The 26809-nt window shown below is 45.2% G+C and overlaps 1 protein-coding gene across 1 annotated transcript in view; it reads left to right on the top strand.

Annotated features, from left to right (window-relative positions):
• PIK3C2A (phosphatidylinositol-4-phosphate 3-kinase catalytic subunit type 2 alpha) overlaps positions 1–26809 on the top strand; it is an 852450-nt gene that overhangs the window by 103732 nt on the left and 721909 nt on the right. The window contains 1 exon segment of the mRNA XM_069223730.1: positions 2385–2488. Coding sequence (XP_069079831.1) covers positions 2385–2488 — 104 coding nt within the window.

Genomic DNA, 26809 nt, shown 5'->3' with positions numbered 1-26809 from the left:
TAACTTATCTGTGTGACTCACTTACCCTGACTAGAGTGAAGGTCCCTACTTGGACAGGGTGCAAACCACTGCCAACTAGAGGCTTAATTTCTAACACCAGTCACATTGCTTATGCAACCCATACCACAATGCCGGGAGGACCAGTGGTGTAAAAAATCAGAAAACTGAATTCAGTGACTGATGTCTCTCTTACCACTGTACTGATTGTGTCCAAGGATTAATACGCTTCAGGGTTTCTTGTTCTAGAAAAGTACTCCTTGCTAGAAAATTGTAACAGATACAGTTGTAGAAGGTTGGACAGCCAACAGAGGCAACTCATCACTTCATATAAAATGGTCAGTATTGAGCAGAAACAGTACATCAACATGGCGGAGTTGAGGGCATTCATCTGTCACTTCAGTCTCACCTGCCCATTCCCTGCAGTTTCCTCCAGCTCCATGTTGTTAAAGTTGAGTGATTCTACCATAATGTTTTATAAGATCAGTCCAGGGAAATGAGACCCAGATTTTTGTCTAGCGAAGTACAGGCAAGTGCCTCAGTAGGCATTTGGTGCTGTGAAGGATCCTCCAAGGTAGAAAACTGGAAAGCAGTGTAGCCCATCAGGCACTTCACATATTGATTTTTATTGTTGTTTTATTTGTGTATATTTTTTTTGCTGTTGAGACCAATAGACAAAATGAAGCATTGATGTATCCTGACCCTCACTGATGCTACCATTTCTACTATAGATTAGTAAAAGCCATTTGTTTCTTCTAGTTCCCAAATTATGAAATTGATTGCAAACCTCAGGCTTTGCACCCCAAGGATGATTCTTGCTGTTTAATGCTGTACTTATCAGTGGTCATATTCAGACCTGATCCACCTATCCCTCAAGTGAGCTATGGAGAAATCTTCCTTGTAGGCCATATTTTCTTTTAATGATGTCAGGTGAGATGCTTCATCTTAGTCCCCTATTGTTGTGCTTCACCACTTTGCTTCAGAGCACTTTTAGTACAGCCGCTGGAAACTTCCAGATGACTGCAAGAACTTTCTTAAATATCAAAGTGTTCTTCTGTAAGATCATCCTATGCCTACAAGTAGAAGAAAGACTATTTCTGGTGACTGGAGAAGTGAGTGTCCTAGGTAGCATGCACAAAAGAAGCTATGCTGCTATATCCACTTTACTATGTTGAATCCCTCCATCAATTTTCATATTAAACTACATCTGTTTACCCTTACTACATACCGAAAAATGTCCATCTCAGCCAGTTTTTCACAAATCCCAAGATGAAAGACTTTTTACATTCCCAAAGTCTTTTTTTTTTCATTGATTTCTTTAAATGTAAGGTGTTTTTTTTAAAAAAATGTACCGCTTTTGATATTGTACTGTCAATTTGTTGCACAGCTTTTCACATTATTTTTCTCAATTATTTGTGTGGCATCTGACTTGAATTGGACAGTGTTTTTGTTTGAATTGGAGACTGAGAACCATTTATTGATTCTTCTTGTGTTGAAATCCAAAGTGCTGTCTAATTCTGAGGGAGATGCTTTTTCATACTGGTGCTTCTTTCCCAATTGTATTTGTCTTCTTCTAACATATTAGTCTAGTTGTGTCATTTAATCATTCCCTAAAGAGCAAATGAACATTGGGGATTAGATTTTTGTAATTCTCCTATCACATATTTACTTTTAATCTTTTGACTACCATTAATATACTGTACTATCTTTTGTACTGAGCAACTTAATTGTGGAATAACTGCAGTGAAACATACGTTTCATCACTTGGAAAGCACTTAACACTTTATCTGTTCAGTAGTCTGTAAAATGCTGTCTTGCCATTGCTATAGGTAGTTTGATCGGAGGCTCAAAAATGTCAGTGATGCTTTACCTTGTCTGAAGACCTCCATACAAGGCTACTTTAATACTTTTATAATCACATTTCTTAACACTTGTGGGTAATACAGGGTGGTGTCCTCAATCAGAGTGGCACATGATGATTTCTAATAGGTGGTTTCTGATCAAAATTCCAAAACATTTTAAATACCAATATTAAAACCTTACATAATGCAGCAACAATTTAGACTGAAGTTGAGAAGTAGGAATTTATATTTGGAGGGGGAAAACTATTCCAACAAATCAAAAAATGTTATGGATGTTTTTCTATTCCTTTAGTCATCCACTTTTCTTCTGCAATATTTGTACACTTATACATCATAAAACTGTTATTTTAAATTACATCATCAGTCCATTCCATCTCTGAAATGAAATCTGTATGTTAAATATATCTGCTATACATTTATATTTAATGGGGGAGGGGACTGCTTTACTTTCAATGATAGAATCACAAATGGCGTCATGATAGCCTTTTTCACTGTATAATGTATGTCATTCTTGTCAAATTGCAGGGTGAGAATGGGACCAATGCAATTTCTTCTGAAGGAAATAGGTTTTTGCAAGAAATCAAAGATCTGGATGAAGAAGTAGCAACTTTTTGTCACGAAGTTAGCAAGTAAGCCACTTCTTTGTTTTTAAAACCTTTAAAGATCTGAGATTTTCTCCTCTAAGATTATTCAAGGCATTATTTTTTTTAAATTATCTGATGGACTTCTAGATGCAGATTTCTTACCTGTGAATTCTCCCCAGACATCAGACTTAGGGGGTCATTATGACCCTGGCTGTCACCAGACCGTCAGAGTCACGGTGGAGGTCAGACCTCTGCGGTCGTGGCGATCCGAATGCCACATTATGACCGTGGCGGAGCCATCATTGTCCAACTGCCGACACCACCAGGCTGCCGCCAGACAGCAGCCTAGCAGTCCCGGCAGTTGTAATCCGCCAGGGCAGCACTGCAATAATCGCTGCCCTGAGATTACGAGTCCCCATCCGCCAGCCTGTAAATGGCAGTTACTTAAGGGTCTTACTTATTTGTTCAATCCCTCTCCATTCAGTCCCAGTGGGATCTTAATTTGGTTTTGACTTTCTTGATGTATGCTCCTTTTGAGCCTGTCCACAATTGTCACGTCAGGCTTCTCACATTGAAAACAGCCCTCCTTGTGGCAATTACATCTGCCTGCAGAGTGAGCAAGCTGCAGGCCTTATCTACACCGCCCTACCGCTCTGTATATCCTGACAAAGTGGTGCTTCGCCCAAGAGCCTCTTTTCTGCCAAAGGTGATCACACCTTTTCATGTAAGCCAATCTATCACCCTGCCTACTTTTACCCCTCCACATCCTTCCAAGGAAAAGGAAAGACTTCACTGCCTGGACCCAAAAAGAGCATTAGTGTTTTACCTTGATCATATCTGTTAGTTCCAGGTGACCGACCAACTGTTCCTGGGGTATGCGGGTCCTAAGAAAGGTCAGGCAGTGCAGAAACAAACCATCTCTTGTTGGGCCATGCTCTGCATCAACACTGGTGAAGATGCAACCTCCTCAAGGTTTGCATGCTTATACCACCAGAACTAAAGCTGTAACCATTGCGTTAGCACTCAGCCTTCCAGTCCTGGACATCTGCCAGGCAGCAGCGTGGGCATCTCTGCACACATTTACCAAACATTACTGTCTGGACAGTCTGGACCTTAGGGATGTTCACTTTGCCCGTTTGGTCCTGCAGGACATTCTTGTTCGAAATTGTTTAGCAGACTCTACTCCGGCGATGATATTGATTGGGTATCTATTCATAGGTAAGCAATCTGCAACTAGAAGTTGCTGTCAGATCGACAGATTACTTACCTTCAATAACGTCTTATCTGGTAGAGACTATATATCTAGTTGCAGATTACTTACCAACCCAACCATCCTCCCCGCTCTGTGAACGGATTTCTAGGTACAGGGACTTCTCTTTCAGAGCCTTAGTTTTGACACATCAGGGGTCAATATTCATCATGGCTCCGAGCTTCTGGCTGGAAAGTAATGAAAAGAAACTGACGTTGGCATACCAGGGTAGTGCCTATATAGGAAATGCAACTTAATTTACGGCACACATGAAGTCGACGACAGACGTGGAGCCGATCGATGCCACCTACCCGTGCGCAGGGGTACAGCTCAATACAAATCACAAAAACAAAATAACAAACATGTTGACCCACATCTGGTCATCCTATAATCAGCTTATCCACATTAACAGACCATGAGGAAATGGTGAGCCTCCCAGAACATGACACCCTGTGATAAATCTTCATCCACACATTTCCATGGCCCCCATATTTTGGTAAATCTTTTCATGCAACCCCTTGCCTTGTACATCTTGCCTTATGCACCAATCCTTGTTGACTTCTTGTGTTTCCATGGTCAGAGCACACTCTCTCTCTCTCCCATCACTGTATAATGTCACACCTAGCCACCATTAGTGCCACATTAGAGAAGAGAAGTGAGTATCTGTCTAAAGTTTGTTCCCCACACATTCCCAATTTGACCACTTGAGGGGTAGGCCTGAGTGCGTGAAACATTCTGCACTGAGCCGTTGTCCAATAGTTCTGAACCCCTTTGCATACCCACACAGTGTGCAGAAGCATCCCCCTCTAATTACAGCCTCCTGGGCAGTTATCAATGGCAATTCTGAGTAGAGTCGGGTCCTGGTGTAATACGCTGTGTGAAAGTTTCAATTGCACCAAACTAAAACTTGCCCGAACTGCAACCTCGCTAGAATATCTGCAGGCTGTGCTGGAGTCACTGCTTTCCAGTGTCCCCTTCACTGCACTCTCTGTGCCATCAATGCAGGCAGACTGTTAGCAAGCAGTGTGGTTTATATTAGGGATAAGAGACCTCAAAGACTATGGGCCTGATTTAGATCTCGGCGGAGGGGTTACTCAGTTGCAACAGTGATGGATAGCCCATCCGCTGAAATCTAATTAACATAGAAAACAATTGCGATGTTGCGACAGAGTAACTCCTCTGCCAAGACCAGGATCTATGTTTTCTACTGGATTTTCAACCACTATGTCCTAAGCCCGGCTGATACAGCCCCTTAAAATGTGCTTAATTTGTACATACCACAAATATTGTCTCCTTCTGTGCTCATATTGTGTCTGGTGGTCTGTGAAGAGCAACATCCCACTTTTGCTTCATACATCCCCCAGCTTGGATATACCCAACAAATCTCATTTCATGTACCCCTCAACACCATGTAGGGCTGTGAGGGCAGCGGCATACCTCAACAGTATCCCTGTTGTTTGTTTGTCCTGCCATTCAAACTTCTTGACTACCCTTTTCTGTGTCCTAACCATCATCGCATTTGGGACTGGCAGATCAGCCAATTTTCACCACCATACAGCTGTCTGACGTAACTTCCCAGGTCCATAGCCCTCCTATTCACCATTATTGATGGCTTCTTCAGATCTGCGAATGACCAGCTGTTGACCGCTAACAATGGGATTACCCAGTAGTATAGAAGAAGGTCCGACAAAGCTGTGCCCAACTCAAAAGGTTTTATGGTTAAAGTCAGCAGCGCTATCTGTGGCATCCATCCCCCCGCCACCCCCCCAAAACCCCATCCCAAAGTACCAGTTTGATTTCGACGTCCACTAGTCTAAAAAGCACTCAAGGACCTCAGAAGGGAGATTTGCTGGACATAGAGGAACTTGGGCAAATATACAATTTTTTTAAAGAGCCACCCTATTCAGCAATGTTAATGGAACCCTCCACCAGTGACCAACATCTTGTCTGCACTCTTTCACCAGTCTGCCTAGATTCTGCTCATAAAACAACTTCTATTGTCTGGTTATGATTGTCCCAGTATACAGGATAGTCCCATCACTCAATGTGCTGGCATCTTAAAAATGGATAGGAAATAGACTTTCCCCAATAAATGTATGCCTGAATAGTGCCCAAAGAACTCCGGTGTACCCTGTCCCACTGTACATCACTCCACTCTACTCTAATCCACTGCATGCCACTCTAGTGTACCACACTCCACTGTACACAGCTCCACTCTGTCAGTCTACTCCAGGCTATTCCACTGTATGTAACTCCACTCTACGCTGCTCTACTCCACTGTATGACACTCCAGTGTATGCTGTTCCACTCTGCAACTCTATAAAACTGAAATTTACAAGACTACTATATCCTATGACACTGGACTGCACTGTATGCCCCTACAGAGCACTGTACAGCACTCTACTACACTCTATAGTATATTGTGACGGTCGGTTCAACTCTGTGCCACTCAACGACACTGCACTCCATTCCACAGCACTTGACTCTACAGCACTACATTTAATGAGACATCAATGTATGACATTCAGCTATGCTGTATGACCGGCCACTCCACTGTACAGCACACCACTCCACTTTACAACACACAACTCCACTATATAACACTTTACTCGCCTATACGCAACACCACTACACTCTACTTCACTCCAGAACAGTAGACTGACATGAAACTGTACAACTCTGTCCTTTATTATACAATTCTGCACTTAACAACACTTAATTAAAAAACCCAAAGGTTAAAGTTAAGTTATAGTTAGGCAAACATTATTTAATTGTTCTATACAAACCCAACTTAAACTATGCTGACCGGCGAAATTATAAAGTTATAACTTAAATTTCTAATTTACGTACCACTATTTAGAGCTGTGATATATGGTAAATTGAAGTTGGTACATAAATTATAATGATCATTTCTAACAAGTGGTGCTTAACTTAGAAATTTAAGTTAGTTATAACTTAATAATTTGTCTATTTTGAATAGTTTTTGGTTTGTATAAAAAGAATAAATACAATTTTCCTGACTGTAAATTAGGTTTAACCTTTTGGATTTTTTTATTAAATGAATACATATATATCAGTCTATATCTATCTGTATCTATATTTGTATCTATATATTCAGTGAAAAAAAACAAAGGTTACAGGGAGTTACAGTTATGAAATACAATTAAAGAAAACTTTAGAAATTCACTGAAAAAACAAAGGTTACAGGGACGTTATAGTTAGGCTCATATTTTACTAGCACAAAACTATAGAAATTCACAATATAGTTACCTGACCTAACTATAACTTGCGCCCTTGCGATGCAGTGACCTCCCATATTACATCACTCATGTCGTGGTCCGAAACATCACTGATGACAACACTGATATAATATGTGAGCTCATAAGAAGTGCATTATGAGAGCGCAATTTATATTTAGCTCTGGTAACTATGACTTTCTATATTATAGAAACTTAGTGATAACTGTTGCTGTGCGATTTTTGCACATTTTTGAACATTTTCACCAACACACGACTTCGCAACCACTAGGGTAGGTTTTGAGGGTCACAAAAAGCAGTACGTATAAAGGATGATAACATATTTTAGTTACAGTATAAGTCATTTATTGCTAAGGTGGTTTTACCCTGTGAGAAAGCCTTCTGCTGGGATTTTATGAATCATGTTTGAGGGAAAACAGTTTTATCATGATTTTCCCATTGAGGATAAGAAAGGTGCTCCCAAAGCTAAAATGAGAGCATATGTTCTTGAAATTGATAGTATCTTCCTCAGCCACATTAGAGAAATCTGACATTCTCAGTAAAATATGTACTTTAAGTTGATTCCCTTGTGTTCTACTGCAACCTCCCAAAGTGTTCTAAAGAACAACTAGAGCACTAACAGTCTTACATATGTCAAATGTGTGGCATACCTGAAGCCATCTTGATTGAATCAAACTGGTAAAACTTAAAACATTTAGGGGGTCATTCTGACCCTGGCGGTCGGTGACCGCCAGGGTCACCGACCATGGGAGCACCGCCAACAGGCTGGCGGTGCTCCCTCGAGCATTCTGACCGCGGCGGTTCAGCCGCGGTCAGAAACGGAAAGTCGGCGGTCTCCCGCCGACTTTCCGCTGCTCGGGAGAATCCTCCATGGCGGCGGAGCGCGCTCCGCCGCCATGGGGATTCTGACACCCCCTACCGCCATCCTGTTCCTGGCGGGTCTCCTGCCAGGAACAGGATGGCGGTAGGGGGTGCCGCGGGGCCCCTGGGGGCCCCTGCAGTGCCCATGCCAATGGCATGGGCACTGCAGGGGCCCCCGTAAGAGGGCCCCGCAAAGTATTTCAGTGTCTGCAAAGCAGACACTGAAATACGCGACGGGTGCAACTGCACCCGTCACACCTTCCCACTACGCCGGCTCCATTCGGAGCCGGCGTCCTCGTGGGAAGGTAGATTTGCCCTGGGCTGGCGGGCGGCCTTTTGGCGGCCGCCCGCCAGCCCAGGGCAAATCTCAAAATACCCTCAGCGGTCTTGCGACCGCGGAGCGGTATTTTGTCGGGGGAAGACTGGCGGGCGGCCTCCGCCGCCCGTCAGTCTCAGAATCACCCCCTTAATGTAGAAAGGCGCAAAATGACAAGTTTCATTTTGTCATTGAAATTATGGTTAGGGCTGTAGAAAGAAAAGTTAGGGCACATTTTTACGCGAGTTCTCATATTTTCCTCTTCTATTTCATTAAAACATTCAGCTGTGTAGACTGAAACTTGCACATTCAACACCACCAGTAGACTGCCAGTTAACTCCCGGGTGATCAGCAGTTTATTAAATTGTTATAATGAGTAACTGGAGTGCTAACAATTTGAATTTATGCCAAAAGTGTGGCACATCTGACCGCCATCTGTATGAAATTGAAGTGCAAAACTCAAATCATTTTGTACTATGGATACTGCAGTAAATGAGGAGATTAGGGAGCTTCATAATAAATAAGTCTCCCACGATGGCCGTGAGAGAAAAAAGAGCCCAAATGTAGCACAAATATCACCCAAATGTAGCACAAATATAGCCCAATGACAGAAGCGTGCTAAACACTTAAGGCCTGATTTAGAGTTTGGCAGAGGAGGTTACTCTTTCACACATGTGACAGATATCCCATCTGCCTTATAACTATTCCATAATGTCCTATGGAAATCTTAATACTGCAGACAGAATATTCATCACTTTTATGACAGGGTAACCCTTACATAGCACAGACTTGACCCGAAGGTATTAGAGTGCTTTACATGAGCATCTGCTATTTTACATTCTTTTTGGCTTTTAGTATGGGGAGATTCAGTGATTTGCCCAGGATCACAGAATGTCGAGCTGCCGCTGAAACTTAAACATGGTTCCCCAGTTGCAAAGCCTGCAGCTCTGGCCGTAATGCCACATTCTCTCCCCTAAGAGTAACATATAATCAAGTGATTAACTCGATAAAAAAAATCAGGATAGAAAATAATTTAAAATTGCTTTGTTGCTATTCGAGAACTCAAAAAATATGTCCTCATTTTAACTTTTAAAGCAATAACTATCATTTCTATGGGAATAAGACCCTTTCATTTCTATAATTTCTAAAGGAAATGCTTCAGGTATTACAGTTTTGATTACATCAAGATGATGTTGGGTGTGCCATATATTGCTAACATTATATATATATATATATATATATATATATATTAGCAAGGCCCATAGGTCAGGGGCATGGACTTGGATAATTGAGGGCAGGGAGGAGGGTGCAAAGTCAACAAGTTGACCATGATGGGAAGGCAGGATGGGCAGTGGCAGCACAACGGACCATGTAGAGCAGGGGAAAGGGGTGAAGGGGCAACAAACCAACCATGCAGGACATGCAAGAGAGGTTGTGGCAATATAACAGACCATTGAGAGCAGAAGGAAGAGGCAGTGACAGTAGAGCCATACATAACCCAAGGACAGAATGAGGCAGGAGACACCTGATGTTTATAAGCCCAAAAGGGCTTTTATTTGATCTGTCTCCTGAATAAAATCTCCTCTTTTCAATGCAAGTCAATGCGAAAAATCTATTCCTCTGTTTTTCTTTTAAAAATGTCCCTATTATCAAGTTCACAATGTTGGCAAATATGGTACAGTGCTTCAACGCCTCGTCAGGGGTAGTAAGCACTATATAAACACATTTACATTTACAATTACATTGGATCACTGAGGACAGGATTAATGGGGTAGGGACATGGACTCAGAAAGCAGAGGGCAGTAGGAAGATGGGCAAGGGCACCAAACGGACCTTACAGGGCAGGTTTTAGGGGTTGCAGCAACATAATACACCATACAGGGCAAGTAGGGTGGCAGTGCAGCACAACAGACAATGGAATGCAATAGGGAGGGGGAAATGAAATGCACATGGACAATAGAGGGCAGAGGGTAAAGAGGCTAGGGCAGCAAGCTGACCATACTGGACAGAAAAGAGGGACAGTTGCAGCATAACGGACCATGAAGGGCAGCAGGGAAGGGGCAGGGGCATGACAGCAGACCTGCAAGGCATGAGAGAGGGGATAGGGTCCTGCACATGGAAAACTGAGGGCAGAGGGCAGAAAGCTGACAATGGAGGACAGGCAGGATGGGCAGTGGAAGCACAACCCACTATGGAGGGCAACAATGAGACTATAATGTCGTACACACAAACAACGGAGGGAAGGTGGAAAGGGGCCAGGGGCAGCAAGCTGACAACACAGGGCAGGTAGGAGGGGCTGTGGCAGCACGGAAGGCCATGCATGGCAAGCGGAAGGGTTAGTGGCAGCAGAACGGCCATTGTGGGGGAAAAGGAAATTGGCAGAGGCATCCACGAGGACCTTGGAGGTCAGAAGGGGAATGGGCAGGGAGCTGGACACAGACTAGAGAAGGCAGGGGAAGGGCCGTCAGAACAGACCAAGCGGGTAGACTGGAGGAGCAGTTGCAGCACAAAAGAATATGCAGGGCAGAAGGGAGTAACAGCAAAACGGACCATGGAGGACAGGAGGGAGGGAATAGGAGCATGGAACAATGACAGGCTAGGTGGAGGTGGCAGGGACAGGCAGCAGTCATCTGACCATGCTAGGTTGGGGGGAGGGGCAGTGGCAGCTCAACAGAACACTCAGAGTAGATATGAGGGAGAGTGGCAGGTCCATTGAACATGTTGGGGGGGGGACGAGGGGGCAGAGGTGAGCACACAGACATCGGTGGGCAGGGGGAAGGAGGGTAAGGGCAGCAAGTTAAACGCAGAGGCTAAGCAGGAGGGCAATAATGGGACATAGAATTGGGCAGTGGAGGACAGGAGGAGTGAGCCGGGACATCAAGCTAAATAGAGGGCAGTGGCAGCACATCACACTATACAGAGCAGGAGGTAGGGAACTGATGCATGGGCTCGGACAACAGAGGGAAGGGAGGAGGTAGATGCGGTAGGAAGGTAACTGTTGAGGGCAGGCAGGAAGGGCAGTAGCAGAATAACAGCCACACGTGGCTGTAATGAGGGAGCAAGCGCATAGACTTGGACAATGGATGGCAATGAGGAAGGGGGGCAAGAGCAGCAAGCTTGTATGGTGGCAACACCATGCCAGGCAGTGCATCCAGCTCTTTCCGGACCAAGAGCTACCTCTCTACCAAATTTGATGTAATTCCGTCCATTGGTTTGGAATATAGTAGTGTTAAAAATCCCTATGGGAAATTGAATGGGGGGGAAGCGTATTGGGACCCCTATTTTTCTCGGCCCCCACTTGATGAATCACCACAAAACTTTCAAGATATCAGTGGAAGCGAGTGGCAAACTAGGTCCTAACTATATCTACCTACTGGGCACCGTCAGTAAGTGTGTGTGTGTGTATATATACCCATGTGCAGTATGACCGAGAGGAGGAGTCACTCGATCCTGTGACTCCGAAAAGTCTTTGTCGGAGAAAAACTTGTAACACTCAGAGCCCATCACTAGATGGCGGAATAATGCATAGCATGTGAATCTGCAGCACTACATGCCACAAACAGATGTACACTGGGTAAGTGACATTTTCCATAGATATATATACATATATATATTTATATATATCTGTCTGTCATTGTATGCTCCACAATTCCCCATAGTTAATCTGATTCTGCTATAGTCCGTAGTCCGTTGCGTAATCACCTCAAGGTTAGCTGCGTGTAATACTTACACAGGCCACAAGTGTCTTATCCAAATGAAGTCCTGCCTGTTTTAGTAAGCACTCAGATATTCTCGGCTTGCCTTTGTTCCAAATTAAGTTTAACTGCCTCTGCAGTTGGTCCAACAAGATGATGTACACTGGATGTGCAGTTCCTGAAAAAGCTGAAAAATATAAATATACCCAGGCAGGATGTACATTTTTATAAAATAAAACTAGGCAGGATGTACATTTTTATAACATTTATTTTTCTTAGCCAGGAAATTCAAATGGTGGGCACCTCACCAAGTCTTTGACTCCACTATCAGATTAGCTTTGAAAATTCTCTGAGTAATTTTTTACTCCAAAGTACTTCATATATTCCTTTTTCTATTTAAATAGAAGAAAAGCTTTGAGTCTTTTTGTTGCACCCTTGTCCATTGACTGAGAAGGAATTTCCTTTTCTTCTGAGTTTATCTTGCATCCCATCACTGTTCCAAACCCTACCTGCTGATGGATCAAAACAGATAGGGAGTTTTCTGGCAACCAGAAAACTGCTTAACTGCTAACTGGGGCCTGGTTAGACCCTGCTAAACAGGCCCCAGCACCAGTGTACTTTCCCTAAAACTGTACCTTTGTTTCCACATTTGGCACAGCTCTCGCACACAGTTAGGTCCTTTGTAAAAGATACCCCTGGTACCAAGGGCCCTGTGGCCAGGGAAGGTCTGTAAGGGCTGCAGCATGTATTATGCCACCCTCAGGGGCCCCTCACTCAGTACATCCACACTGCTTTGCTCCCCTCAGAGTGCCATGCCCACAAACCACTGCCTGTGGCATAGGTAAGTCACCCCTCTAGCAGGCCTTATAGCCCTACGGCAAGGTGCACTATGCCACAGGTGAGGGCATAGCTGCATGAGCACTATGCCCCTACAGTGTCTAAGTCAATTCTTAGACATTGTAAGTGCAGGGTAGCCATACTGAGTATATGTTCTGGGATTTTGTCATTACGAACTCCACAGCACCATAATGGCTACACTGAATACTGGTAAGTTTGTTATCGAACTTCTCAGCACAGTAAACCCACACTGATGACCATGTTGGATTTATTGAGAAATGCACACAGAGGGCATCTTAGAGATTCCCTCTGTATGTTAGCCAACTGCTAGTTCAAGGCTCACCGGTCTGTGCCAGCCTGCCGCTTCCAAATGGGCTTCTGACTACATGTGGTGAGTGCCTTTGTGCACTCTGTGGTCAGAAACAAAGACTGTCCTGGGTGGAGGTGCTTCACACCTCCCCCTTGCAGGAACTGTAACACCTAGCGGTGAGCCTCAAAGGCTCAAGCCTCGTGTTACAATGCCCCTGGGCACTCCAGCTAGTGGAGATGCCCACCCCACGGACGAGCCCTACTTTTTGGCGGTAAGTCCAGAGGGATAATGAGAAAAACAAGGAGGAGTCACCCCCTCAGCCAGGTCTACCCCTGAGGTGACCAGAGCTGAAGTGACCCCCTCCTTGAGAAATCCTCCATCTTGCTTTGGTGGATTAGGACCAATAGGGATAGGGATGTGCTCCCCTCCCAAGAGGTAGTGAGCAGAAGGAGGGTGTAGCCACCCTCCGGGACAGTAGCCATTGGCTACTGCCCTCTAGCCCTAACACACCCCTAAATTTAGTATTTAGGGGCGACTCTGAACTCAGCTCTTCATATTCCTGACGACCTCACAAGAAGGACTGCTAAGCATAAAACCCTGCAGAGAAGAAAAGGAGACGACAACTGACTTGGCCCCAACCCTACCGGCCTGTCTCCTGCTTCAAAGACCCTGCAACCGAGAAGCGATATGTTCTGCAGGACCAGTGACTCCTGAAAAGCCTCCAGGGGAAAGCCTGCATCTCAGAGGACCTAGAACTCCCGTGGGCAGCGGCTCTGCCCAACAACAAGAAGACCACCTCCTGCTTTAAAGGTACTCCCACCTCACTCCAGAAGCGCGAGTCTCTCACACTCTGCACCCAATGCCCCTGGTCCGTGTCCAGAGAAACCAACTATGCAGAGAGGACCCCCAGGTGACTCAGACGACGTGTCCACCCTAGGCTGACCTCCCTGCACCCCCACGACCATGCCTGCAGAGGGAATCCCGAGGACCCCCCCGACCAAGACTGCCTGGGACGAAGATATCCGATACCTGGAAGCAGCACTGCACCCGTAGCCCCCAGGCCTGTGAGAAACCAACCACTGGTGCAGCAACGACCAGCAGGCCGCCCTCACCCTTGCCCAGTCTGTGGCTTGCCCGAGAGGCCCTCCTGTGCCCTGCATGCAGCGCCTAAGTGACCCCCGAGTCCCTCCATAGAGTTCTATTGAGTACCCGACGCCCTGTTGGCACACTGCACCCGGCTGCCCCGTGACACTGAGCGTGTGGTTTTTGTGCATACTTGTGGCCCCTCCAGTACTTCTCCAAACCCACCCTGGTCTGCCCTCCGAGAGCGCGTGTACTTACCTGCCAGCAGACTGGAACCGGAGTACACCCTAGCTCCATAGGCGCCTACATTATTTTGGCTCCTGTTTGACCTCTGCCACTGACCGGCCCTGTATTGCTGGTGCTGGGTGTTTGGGGTTACCGTGAACCCCCAGCAGTGGACTACCTATACCCCGGAGATTGAACCCGTAAGTGTGGTACTTACCTCTGAAACTGTACTGTACTGTACTTACTTCCCCCTGGAGCTGTTGAAAATTGCAGTGTCCACTTTTAAAATAGCTTTTTGCCATTTTAATGAAAACTGTGTACAATGTTGAATCTGTTCAAAGTCTCAACTATTACTATGCAAAGTACCTTTCATTTAATGTACTTACCTGCTAAATGAATCTTGCGATTCTGAAAATAAATTAACAATAGGATATTTTTCTATATAAAAACCTATTGACCTGGAGTTAAGTCATTGAGTGTGTGTTCTCATTTATTGCTTGTGTGTGTACTACAAATGCTTAACACTACCCTCTGATAAGCCTAACTGGTGTGACCACACTACAACAAATAGAGCATTAGTATTATCTATATTTGCCTCTGTCAAGCCTCTTGGGGAACCCCTGGACTCGGAGCACACTAGATCTCATTTTGATATAGTATATACAGAGACAGTTTCCTATAGAAAGTTTTAGAAATGTTGTGGCAAAGGGTGAATTCTAAAGCACTGTGGGTTAGTAATACTGGTCAAAACTAGTTTTAATTTTTCACTTTCCACAAGTCACTGGAAAAGCCAATTTTCTGTGGCAAATATGGGAAATATGAAATATGGGGAATTTTAGTCAGATCTATATAAATGCTGTGTTCGATTGGCATGTCAGTATTTAGATACACATATTCTGCATACTTCCGCAATCTAGTGTTGCGTTCGGAGTGTTGCAAGTTGTTTTTGTTAGAGAAGCATTTTCGAGTCATGGGATTGAATGGCTCCTCCTTCTTGGTGATACTGCACATGGGCATAGAGCCCTTTGTTAGATTGTTTTCTCTCTGCCGTCAGGTTCAGATGTGTATTCTTCGCTCCATCTTCGACTTGCTCCGGTCCGAGGCTTTCTTTCTGTCTATCCTTTACTCAACAGCATTATTATTTTGAGCACGTTTTCCATCTTGCGTTTGTAGCTTTCAGCTCATTGGGTCCAGTACCGATTGCTTGCCATTCAGGGCCAGCCCTACCTCCACGCAGCACCAAAAAAAAAAAATGCCAGACTTAGGGAATGGACACTGCTTCTGTCCTTGGTGCCACTCCAGATTCCCCCACACCGACCATCACCAAGTATGTAAATTGTGCCTCTCACCGGATCGCCAGGAAGCTACTTGCAGCACCTGCCGATCATCCAGATCGAAGAAGACCCTTTGGGACCGAAGAGCGCACTGGTCGGAGATGGTGCATAAATCCCCAGAGGACACTCTGGACATCTTCAGGGAAGAGCACGTGCAGTAGGAGCCTGAGCAGGAGGCGGCCATCTCCATTCAAGATTTGGGCCCTGCTGTAAGGAAATGCCTCCTTGGCATGGTTTCCCCCTGACTTTTTGCCTTTGCTGATGCCAAGTTATGATTTGAAAGTGTGCTAACCAGGCCCCAGCACCAGTGTTCTTTCCCTAACCTGTACCTTTGTTTCCACAATTGGCACACCCTGGCATTCAGGTAAGTCCCTTGTAACGGGTACCCCTGGTACCAAGGGCCCTGATGCCAGGGAAGGTCTCTAAGGGCTGCAGCATATCTTATGCCACCCTGGGGACCCCTCACTCAGCACAGACACACTGCTTGCCAGATTATGTGTGCTGGTGGGGATAAAATGACTAAGTCGACATGGCACTCCCCTCAGGGTGCCATGCCAACCTCACACTGCCTATGGCATAGATAAGTCACCCCTCTAGTAGGCCTTACAGCCCTAAGGCAGGGTGCACTATACCATAGGTGAGGGCATAAGTGCATGAGCACTATGCCCCTACAGTGTCTAAGCAAAACCTTAGATATTGTAAGTGCAGGGTAGCCATAAGAGTATATGGTCTGGGAGTCTGTCATGCACGAACTCCACAGCACCATAATGGCTACCCTGAAAACTGTGAAGTTTGGTATCAAACTTCACAGCACAATAAATTAACACTGATGCCAGTGTACATTTTATTGTAAAATACACCCCAGAAGGCATCTTAGAGATGCCCCCAGAAACCATACCCGACTTCTAGTGTGGGCTGACTAGTTTTAGCAGCCTGCCACACACCAGACATGTTGCTGGCCACATGGGGAGAGTGCCTTTGTCACTCTGTGGCTAGTAACAAAGCCTGTCCTGGGTGGAGGTGCTTCTCACCTCCCCCTGCAGGCACTGTAACACCTGGCGGTGAGCCTCAAAGGCTCACCCCCTTTGTTACAGCACCCCAGGGCACTCCAGCTAGTGGAGTTGCCCGCCCCCTCCGGCCACGGCCCCACTTTTGGCGGCAAGGCCGGACGAGATAATGAGAAAAACAAGGAGGAGTCACCGGCCAGTCAGGACAGCCCCTAAGGTGTCCTGAGCTGAGGTGACTCTGACTTTTAGAAATCCTCCATCTTGCAGATGGAGGATTCCCCAATAGGATTAGGGATGTGCCCCCTCCCCTCAGGGAGGAGGCACAAAGAGGGTGTAGCCACCCTCAGGGCTAGTAGCCATTGGCTACTAACCCCCAGACCTAACCACACCCCTAAATCGAGTATTTAAGGGCTCCCAGAACCTAGGTAACTAGATTCCTGCAACCTAAGACGAAGGACTGCTGAGCTGAAAACCCTGCAGAGAAGACAGAGACACCAACTGCTTTGGCCCCAGCTCTATCGGCCTGTCTCCCCACTTCAAGAAAACTGCAACAGCAACGCGTTGCACAGGGTCCAGCGACCTCTGAAGCCTCAGAGGACTACCCTGCATCTAAAAGGACCAAGAACTCCTGAAGACAGTGGCTCTGCTCCAAAGAAGAAACATCTTTGCAACAAAGAAGCAACTTTGAAAGACTACACGTTTCCCGCCGGAAGCGTGAGACTTGGCACTCTGCACCCGACTCCCCTGGCTCGACTTGTGGAGAAACAACACTACAGGGAGGACTCCCCGGCGACTGCGAGCCCGTGAGTAGCCAGAGTTAACCCCCCCTGAGCCCCCACAGCGACGCCTGCAGAGGGAATCCAGAGGCTCCCCCTGACCGCGACTGCCTGCTTCTAAGAACCCAACACCTGGTAAGGACACTGCACCCGCAGCCCCCAGGACCTGAAGGATCTGACCTCCAGTGTAGGAGCGACCCCAGGTGGCCCTCTCCCTTGCCCAGGTGGTGGCTAACCCGAGGAACCCCCCCTTGCCTGCCTGCATCGCTGAAGAGACCTCTAGGTCTCCCATTGAACTACATTGAAAACCCGACGCCTGTTTGCACACTGCACCTGGCCGCCCCGTGCCGCTGATGGTGTACTTTTTGAGCTAACTTGTGTCCCTCCCGGTGCCCTACAAAACCCCCCTGGTCTGCCCTCCGAAGACACGGGTACTTACCTGCTGGCAGACTGGAACCGGGGCACCCCCTTCTCCATTGAAGCCTATGTGTTTTGGGCACCACTTTGACCTCTGCACCTGACCGGCCTTGAGCTGCTGGTGTGGTACCTTTTGGGGTTGCCCTGAACCCCCAACGGTGGGTACCTTGGACCTAACTTTGAACCCTGTAGGTGGTTTACTTACCTGCAAAACTAACAAACACTTACCTCCCCCAGGAACTGTTGAAAATTGCACAGTGTCCAGTTTTAAAATAGCTTATTGCCATTTGTGTAAAAACTGTATATGCTATTTTGCTAATTCAAAGTTCCTAAGTGAAATACCTTTCATTTAAAGTATTGTTTGTAAATCTTGAACCTGTGGTTCTTAAAATAAGCTAAGAAAATATATTTTTCTATATAAAAACTATTGGCCTGGAGTTAAGTCTTTGAGTGTGTGTTCCTCATTTATTGCCTGTGTGTGCACAAAAAATGCTTAACACTACCCTCTGATAAGCCTACTGCTCGACCACACTACCACAAAATAAAGCATTATAATCATCTCTTTTTGCCACTATCTTACCTCTAAGGGGAACCCTTGGACTATGTGCATGCTATTTCTTACTTTGAAATAGTACATACAGAGCTAACTTCCTACACCTGCCTTCAGTCCGACATAGAAAGCCACAAGGTACTTTTGGCGCCGGGCGTGAGTATTGCAGCCCCTCCTGCCCCCACTAAGACTCATAAAAAAATAACCCTTAATGCAGTCACTGGATGCCACCAGGCCATGGTTGGTCTCTGAAGGACCTTTCGGCTGCCCCGCTCAACGGGTTGGCACCGAAGAAAATGAAGACTGCTGCCTCCTTTTTGGTATCAACCTCTTCCATTTGAGTATGAACACTAACCACCAAACATTTGGCACAGAGTGTATCAGCCTTGAGCCAAAGCAGCTCAGAATCATTTTCGGCATCATCAAAAAGGTCCACCTAATGAAATCATCAGCACCTAAAAGTCAAGACACTGTCCCTTCGGAGCAGTTGGATTATACAAGAGATCATGGACGCTAAACAGTGCCTGTTGTATATTCAAGAAGGGACAGGATGTATTGTGGCTACCCCCTCTGTTACTTTTAAGAGGAAGGTAACTTTCCAGGAGGCCCTGGACACCTCACTGCCTCCGAAAAAATAGACCTTTAAGGACAAGGCCACTGCAACCAAGCCTTTACCACCTCCTGATCCACCATATTCACTGCCAGCGCTTCCTGCTTCCCCTCCACCTTCTTCTTCGTCTCCTCCTCCTGCTCATTCTCCTGCCTCTACCACTGCAGGAGACCTCGCCACTCGGGGTTCACCTTTGTTTGGAGGGGGAAGATGTAGGGACACACATCCAGACACAGACCCTTCGGACTCTTACGATGCAGATCCTATTGTTAACATGGATCCAGATTTATATCCTTTGCGGCTCTTTCCTCCAGAGGATACCACTAGCTACCAACAGGTCATTACTAGGGCAGCCAATTATCACAATGTGCAGCTCCATTAAGACCTAGTAGAGCAGGATTTATAGTGTAATACCCTCACCACCACCCACAGAGACATTCATTTCCTCCCTATGCCCCCAGGTATGCTTCATCACGCAAACAACATCTTTAAGGAGCATGTGTGCTCTAGGATTATAACACCCAAGGTAGACAAGAAATACAAGCCTGTACTTTCCAACCCACTATTCAGCAGGTCTCCGGTCTCACCAGATTCTATAGTGGCTAGCACCGCCAGGAAGGGAGTTAGCAGCCAGGCTACTGGAGACCTTACTCCACCAGAAAAGGAGAGCAAGAGGCTTGATTTGGCAGGCAAAAAGTGGCTGCACAAGCAGCAAATCATTGGCGTATTGCCAATTCACAGACCTTATTCTCTAGGTACGACCGAGCTCAGTGGGATTAGATGGAGTAGCTCCTCCAGTATCTCCCAAATGAGCACCAAATACGTGGCCAGCTGATTGTGTCAGAGAGGCAAACATTGGCAAACAATGCTATCAGATTTGCATTAGATGCTGCTGATACAGCTGCACATGGGATAAACACCACCATCAAATTGAGGAGCCATGCATGGCTTAGATGTTCAGGCTTTAAACCAGAAGTTCAACAAGCGGTACTTCATTTGTCCTTTGACAAGGAGCATCTCTTTGGTTCTCAAGATGAATCCACACTTGAAAAATTAAAGAAAGATACGGACACCTCAAAGGCCATGGGAGCTCTTAAGTCCTACACGCACAGGATGTTTTTTTTCATCGCCCAACATACAGAGGAGGTTATAGACCCTCAACAACGTCTGAACCAAACAAGCCTCAACCTCTTACTCTTGCGATCCTTTAGAGGGACATACGGAGGCAACAATTTTAGAGGCAGGGGTAAGAGCACTACCTCCCTTGTCTCACTCTCCTCAGGCAAACATTGACTATGTACATCTTCCCAAACCACACACCTCACAGGTAAGGGCTGTCTTCAGTATTATTGCATGCAATGGGCAGACATAACATCAGACCAATAGGTCCCCCTAATAATCCAACATGGTTATTGTCTGGAGCTTACCTCCATTGTTCCTTGCACACGCTGGTTATCTCATGAACATCTCACCCTTCTAAAAGAAGTGCAGTCTCTACTCCTCAAAGAGCCTGTCCTATTCTAGTATCGGGGAAGAGGAGTATACTTCCTATACTTCTCATACCCAAAAAGGATGACTCACTCAGACCCCCACTGTATCTCAGACCCCTAAACCACTTTATTATCTCAGAAAACATTCAAATGATTACTCTTCAGGATGTTATTCCACACCCTTAACAGGGTGACATCGCAACAGCTCTAGATATGAAGGACACCTACTTCCTGATCACCATTCACCCAACACATTGCAAATATCTAAGACTTGAGGTTGCAGGAAAACATTATCATTCAGAGTTCTCCCTTTTGGAATCCCAGCAGCTCCCATGGTATTTACCAAGTGCCTAGCCACAGTCACAGCACATCCCAGAAGACAAAAAAATATATGTGTTCCCTTACCTAGACAACTGTCCAGTACACTACAGCAGTGTCAATCCCGAACTCAAACCACAGTAAACCTTCTTCACAAATGAGGGTCACTATCAACTTTTTCACATCCCACCTACAACCTTTTCAAATTCAACCTTATCTAGGAGCCATTCTCAATTCGGAGCTGGGGTTAGCATACACCATTCCAGCACTTATGCAGCAACTTCTTCCTCAATTTCGGGAGAATCACAATTACACAGTCAGGACTGTCATGTGCCTCTTAGGGATGATGGCATCTTGTATTGCCATTGTCCCTCATGCAAGAATCCACATTTCCCCACTACAGCACTCCGTCTCATCAGTGGATTCAGTCACAGGGTGACCTTCAAGATCTAGTGTTATTAGACCACCAAACTTTCCACACTGTGCAATGGTGAAACTCCACCAACCTATTAAAAAGGCAGCCTTTTTGGAGACCCTGTGCCTCAGCTCATTCTGACCACGGATGCATCCCTGGTGGGTTGGGGCGCACATCGTGAGAACTTCACAGTCCAAGGCATCTGGGATCTTAATCACCAATCCATGCACATCAATTATCTGGAACTTCAAGTGGTATTTCTAGCCCTGAGAGCTTCCCTTCCTCACCTGGCCCACAAAGTTTTCTTAATCACGAACAACATGACATCAGTGAATAATCTACAAAAACAGAGGGAGGGCACGGTCATTCCAGTTATCACAACTTGCACAAACAATGTGGAAGTGGGCTTATCAACATCAAACTCCCCTACTGGCAGAGTATCTCTAAGGAACAGACAACAAGTTTTCAGACCTGATCAGCAGGATGCATCATCAACTCCATGAATGGGAACTCCACCCACAAGTCCTTCAGAAATACTTCCAAAATTGGGGAACTCCTCAAATAGACCTTTATGCCACAGTAGAAAATGCAATATGCACAAGCTTAGCATTCTGGTACCCTCATCCTCTGTCCAACAGCAATATGCTGTATGGATGAACTGGTCAGGGATATTTGCCTACGCTCTTCCATTTTTCCCCCTCATTCCATTTCTGCTTCGGAGACTCAAACATCTCTTACCCTGATACTGGTAGCTCCCACTTGGGCACGTCTGCCATGGTTCACAACACTCCCTGACCTCTCGCAGGTTCACCACGAGAAGCTCCCCAACAAGCCAGACCTTCCTACAGAGGACCATGGACAAATCAGACACCCAGATCCCAAGTCACTCAATCTTGCGATATGGCTCCTGAAGTCATCAGTAAATCAGTTTTTCTAAAGAGTGGCTACTCAACCATGAGAGTCTCAAGGTGCTGGGTAGTGGAGGGACCTCATCCGCAGAGCCATGTCTTGAGGTTCTTCCTGAAGATGGTGAGCGACGGGCTTTTCTTCCTCATCTGTCCCACAAAGTTTTCTTAATCACAGACAACATTTTATCAAAGTATAATCTACAAAAACCGAGGGGGGCACAGCCATTCCAGTTATCACAACTTGCACAAACAATGTGGAAGTGGGCTTATCAACATCAAAATCACCTAGTGGCAGGGTATCTCCAAGGAACAGACACGTTTGCAGACCTACTCAGCAGGATGCATCAACAACTCCATGAATGGGAACTCCACCCACAAGTCCTTCAAAAATACTTCCAGAACTGGGGAACTCCTCAAATAGACCTTTTTGCCACAGTAGAAAATGCAGTATGCCCAAGCTTAGCATCCTGGTACCCTCACCCTCTATTCAACTGCAATATGATCTATTGATGAACTGGTCAGGGATATTTGCCTAGAGTTTGGTTATCTCCATTTACTATCTGAGTGTATGGAGATTCTGAAGGAAGCTTGTAGGCCAACAACTAGTGCATGTTACACAAGAAATAGAAATATTTTGTTTTTTTTTACTGGCAAACCAAAAACTCTGATCCCATTAAAGCATCTGTTCAAGGTATTGTTTGCTCTTTGCTTAACTTGGCAAAAGCAAATGTGGCTTACACTTCAATCCAATTACATCTTGCAGCCATAGCTCCGTACTTAGAAAACAGACAACATACTTATCTGTTCAGAATCCCACTTATGAAAGCCTTCATGAAAGGATTTAAGAGTAAATCCACCTAGACTACCCCCAATCCTATCCTGGAATCCTAGTATAGTACTCACTAGGCTCAATGCCCCACCATTTTAGCACTTCATTCATGTCCTATTCAATTCCTCTCTTGAAAAGTGGCTTTTTTTAGTCGCTGTGAAACCGCTCAGATGTGTAAGTGAGGTCCAAGCATTAACATTAGAAGAACCTTTATTTCAAATACACAAAGACGAGGTGGTCCTCTGTACAAACCCACGGTTCCTACCAAAAGTAGTTTCTCAATTCCATATCAATCAGACCATTGAATTACCGGTTTTCTTTCCGCAGCCTGACTCAGTGACATAAAGAGCACTCCACACTTTAGATGACACATGTATTACATTGACTAAAGAATTTAGGAAAACAAAACAGCTTCTTGTAGCCTTTACAGTACAGCAGAAGGGTAATGTATTTTGTAAAATATCATAGCTAGGTGGATCATTAAGTGCATACGAACTTGTCCGGCTAAAGCAAAACTACAGCTGCAACTAACTCCTAGATCACTTTCCACTAGGAAGAAAGGTGCTACTAAGGTGTACTCGGGAAACATTCTTTTAGCTGACATTTGTAAAGCAGCTACTTGGTCTACATTGCAGACTTTAACAAAGCATTACTCTGTAGATGTATTAGCATGTCAGCAATCCGATGTCGGACAGGCTACCCTAAGAACACTTTTGCAGGCAACTGCAACTCCCACAGGCTAACCACCACTTTTATGGAGGGATTGCTTTACAGTCTATGCAGAGCGTTTGTATCTACAGCCACACATGCCATTGAACAGAAAAATATTATTTAATCAATAGACATCGGTATGTGGCATGTGGTGCTGTAGATTCACTTGTGCCGTCCTTCCTCTCCAGACGCCTGTGGCTGTTTCAGTTAACCTTAATTTTATATATGTACATACACTTGCATGGACATCTTTCTCTATACTTCTCCTACACTCTCTCTCACCCGCCTGAAGGAAAACACTCTAACAAAGGCCTCCATGCCCATGCGCAGTATCACGGATTAGGAGGAGCCACTTGATCCCATGACTCAAAAATGCTTCTCGAACAAAAATAATTTGTAACACTTCGAACCCAACACTAAATGGCGGAAGTAGGCAGGGCATGTGAATCTACATCACTGCATGCCACAAACAGATGACTACTGGGTAAATAACATTTTTTGGAGCTAATTTATTTTCAAATAAAGAATCTTTTGAAGGACGTGCATGAAACTGTACAGTTTAACACACATTGAACTAGCAACATTGGCCAGAGGTATGGATATAATTGTAAATCCTAACAGGTGGATGATCTTCCCTTATCCACGTGCCCAGGAATTTAGAACATTTTGTGCAAAACGGTGTATATTTAAAAACTTGTGTTAACCGAATTCATTTTGTGACAAGCCTTGCATATTGTGCGTGGGATGGCTGCTCAGTGATTTTTTTTTTTTTTTTTTTTTTTTTTTTTTAAAGGTACAGGATCTTCCGTTTATCGCATCTGTGGAATAAGTGACATTTCTTTGTGATTAAGTTTGCAAGCAATGGTGGGCAGTTTTCTGACTCAAGTAAAGTAGCCTGCTTGACAGCAATGTTACCTAGTAAATTACGCTTGTTTTAATGTAGCTGTATTGCAAGCTGCAATACTATTCAGCTTTTTGGAAGCATATTCTGCAACAGATGAGAATACAAGATCTGGGAAGTCCGCAATGCTCGTCATGTTTTAATTAACCTTAAAAATGTTCCAAGCTCTTTTGCTGCACTAAAATCGTTGATACGATGGGTGGCTTGAAGTTAAGTTGTGCACATGCTTTCGACTATCGGTGTTCTGCAGGCCATGAGATCGAATCCTGGCATGGCTGGCACAGCCTTTAACCACTTCAAGGGTGATAGTCGCGTTAAATTAGGCAGTAGTATTTTCAAAGCTTGGCTACCGAAATTAAAAACAGCAGGAATGTGCCGTAAAGTGTTATATAAAAACATCTTAATATTAATTCCACTACGTTGTGCTGAAATGAACAGCTGTTCTTCCTCTTTCACTCCACCTTTTTTTCCCCCCTTACTTCACCTCCAGGTGAACATTTTGCACCCCGTTACCTCCTTCAGAACCCTCTTCAGAAGCCTTCAGCCCAGGCTCTTTCTCCCCTCTTTTCACAGGTTCTTCTTTCTGTTGTTTAGAGACAAACTCCCCACAGTCTCTCCTACTGCCTGCCACACCTTTGTTGCTAACTACCCTGCGCAGCAGGGAGTCCTAGGTCAGTGAATAGGTACAACTCGATGTCATGCCTTTATAGTCCTAAAATGTCACCAGCAGACAAGCCGATCTTACAGCCAGGCACTTGCTTAGCGTCTTCCCAGTTCTCTGCTTGACTTCACTGTCTTCACTTTGTCTTACTCCATCCATCGCCCGTCTGCAAAATCATTTAGTTTCACAATTGACTTATGTCGAGTATCGTGTCAAAAACTGAAATCCTAAATTAGTATTTTTTTTCTCATTAAAATGGTAATGTATTTTCTGCATACACCCCATTCTTACTCTTCTTCTCCACTAAATGGATTCTGCATTTGCCTGCAAGATTCACTGGCGCCTCGTGTATTATTTTCCGGGTCACCCTTCTTTTTCCATTTACAGTTAACTTGTCGAGCTAGGAAGGTTCAGTTGTCGTATGACAGTAGGTTCAACAGGATTAAAGTTAAAGCAGCGTGAAGGACCCATATTTGTTTGGGCTGTAGTGTGCCAGAAATCTGTTTCTGCATTTCGGCTCAGGAAGGGGAAAAACCTACCTTACTTGTTGAGACTCCTTCACAAGCTGTCGGTTTTTTGTTTCTGATGTAGTCCTCAGACTTTCTTCCAGTTTAGGTGCCTTCTTGCATAAAAAGAAATGAATCAAATTGATTTGAAAATTCCATGATAACCACATTCTAATGGCATTTTAGTTTTGTTTTGCCTTTGGACCAATTAAGCACCATTCGCCAATCTCGATATGAAATATTTGATTGACTGCGCCAAGGAGTTTACTCCTTATTTGTTAATCACGACAGCCGTTCCTCTGCACTATTGGAACCCACTGCTTTGCTACACAGCTATAATCCCCTTTACTTGTCTCCATTCCAACAGAGGAAATGCAGATTTGTTAATTTCCCGAAACGTGTTCCTGTTTGTGAGATTTGCAGGATATCACTTCTACTCGTGGTTACTTAAATAGCACTCGTTTTTTCAGACTGCAGCAGCAGCGGGGTTGGCCTCGCACTACTGCCTAACCTGTTAGGCCGGTGTCACAACTAGCCACCAATCACAATTTTACTCGAATTCTTAACTTATCAAGCTTCAACAAGTAGGAATTCGAAGTGTGCATGCATGCGAAGAAACGTAACAATTGCTCGACTACAAACAGTAGGTCCATCCGTTACAGTGGCTGCCTTTCATCACCTATCATGCATACTATCACTGGGAAAGCCAAGCTGGAGTTTGTAGGTATTTGTGAAATGGAGATGAGTGCAGAAGACCCGTGACAGAAAATTAGTGTCTTACTTCCACCTATTATTTTCAGCCTTCAGTGGCACAAAAACCTACTTTCTGAAGGATACTTCAAACCTCGGCTTCCTCGCATTGTTCAATACCCACAGGTGCCAGACTGGATCTGGAGCTTTTTCTCATCATTGCTCCCGCACACCAGCAGGTGGCATCATGTAGCTCCGCGTCTGCTTCGCCTCACCCCAGTGACATCGGAGATGGATATTAACGTGACCTCTGAGTGCTGACTTCAGTCCTTTATTTCGATTCCTTTGGATGCGGATCTGGTGCTTGTTCCCAAACTTTATCCTCACTGCTTGCAAGATTCTTTATAATC

The sequence above is a fragment of the Pleurodeles waltl genome, chromosome 3_1 (genome assembly GCF_031143425.1).
Source record: "Pleurodeles waltl isolate 20211129_DDA chromosome 3_1, aPleWal1.hap1.20221129, whole genome shotgun sequence".
In the NCBI taxonomy this organism is placed as follows: Eukaryota; Metazoa; Chordata; class Amphibia; order Caudata; family Salamandridae; genus Pleurodeles; species Pleurodeles waltl.
Note: the sequence above shows the minus strand (reverse complement) of the source record. Positions and strands in the feature narration are given on the sequence as shown.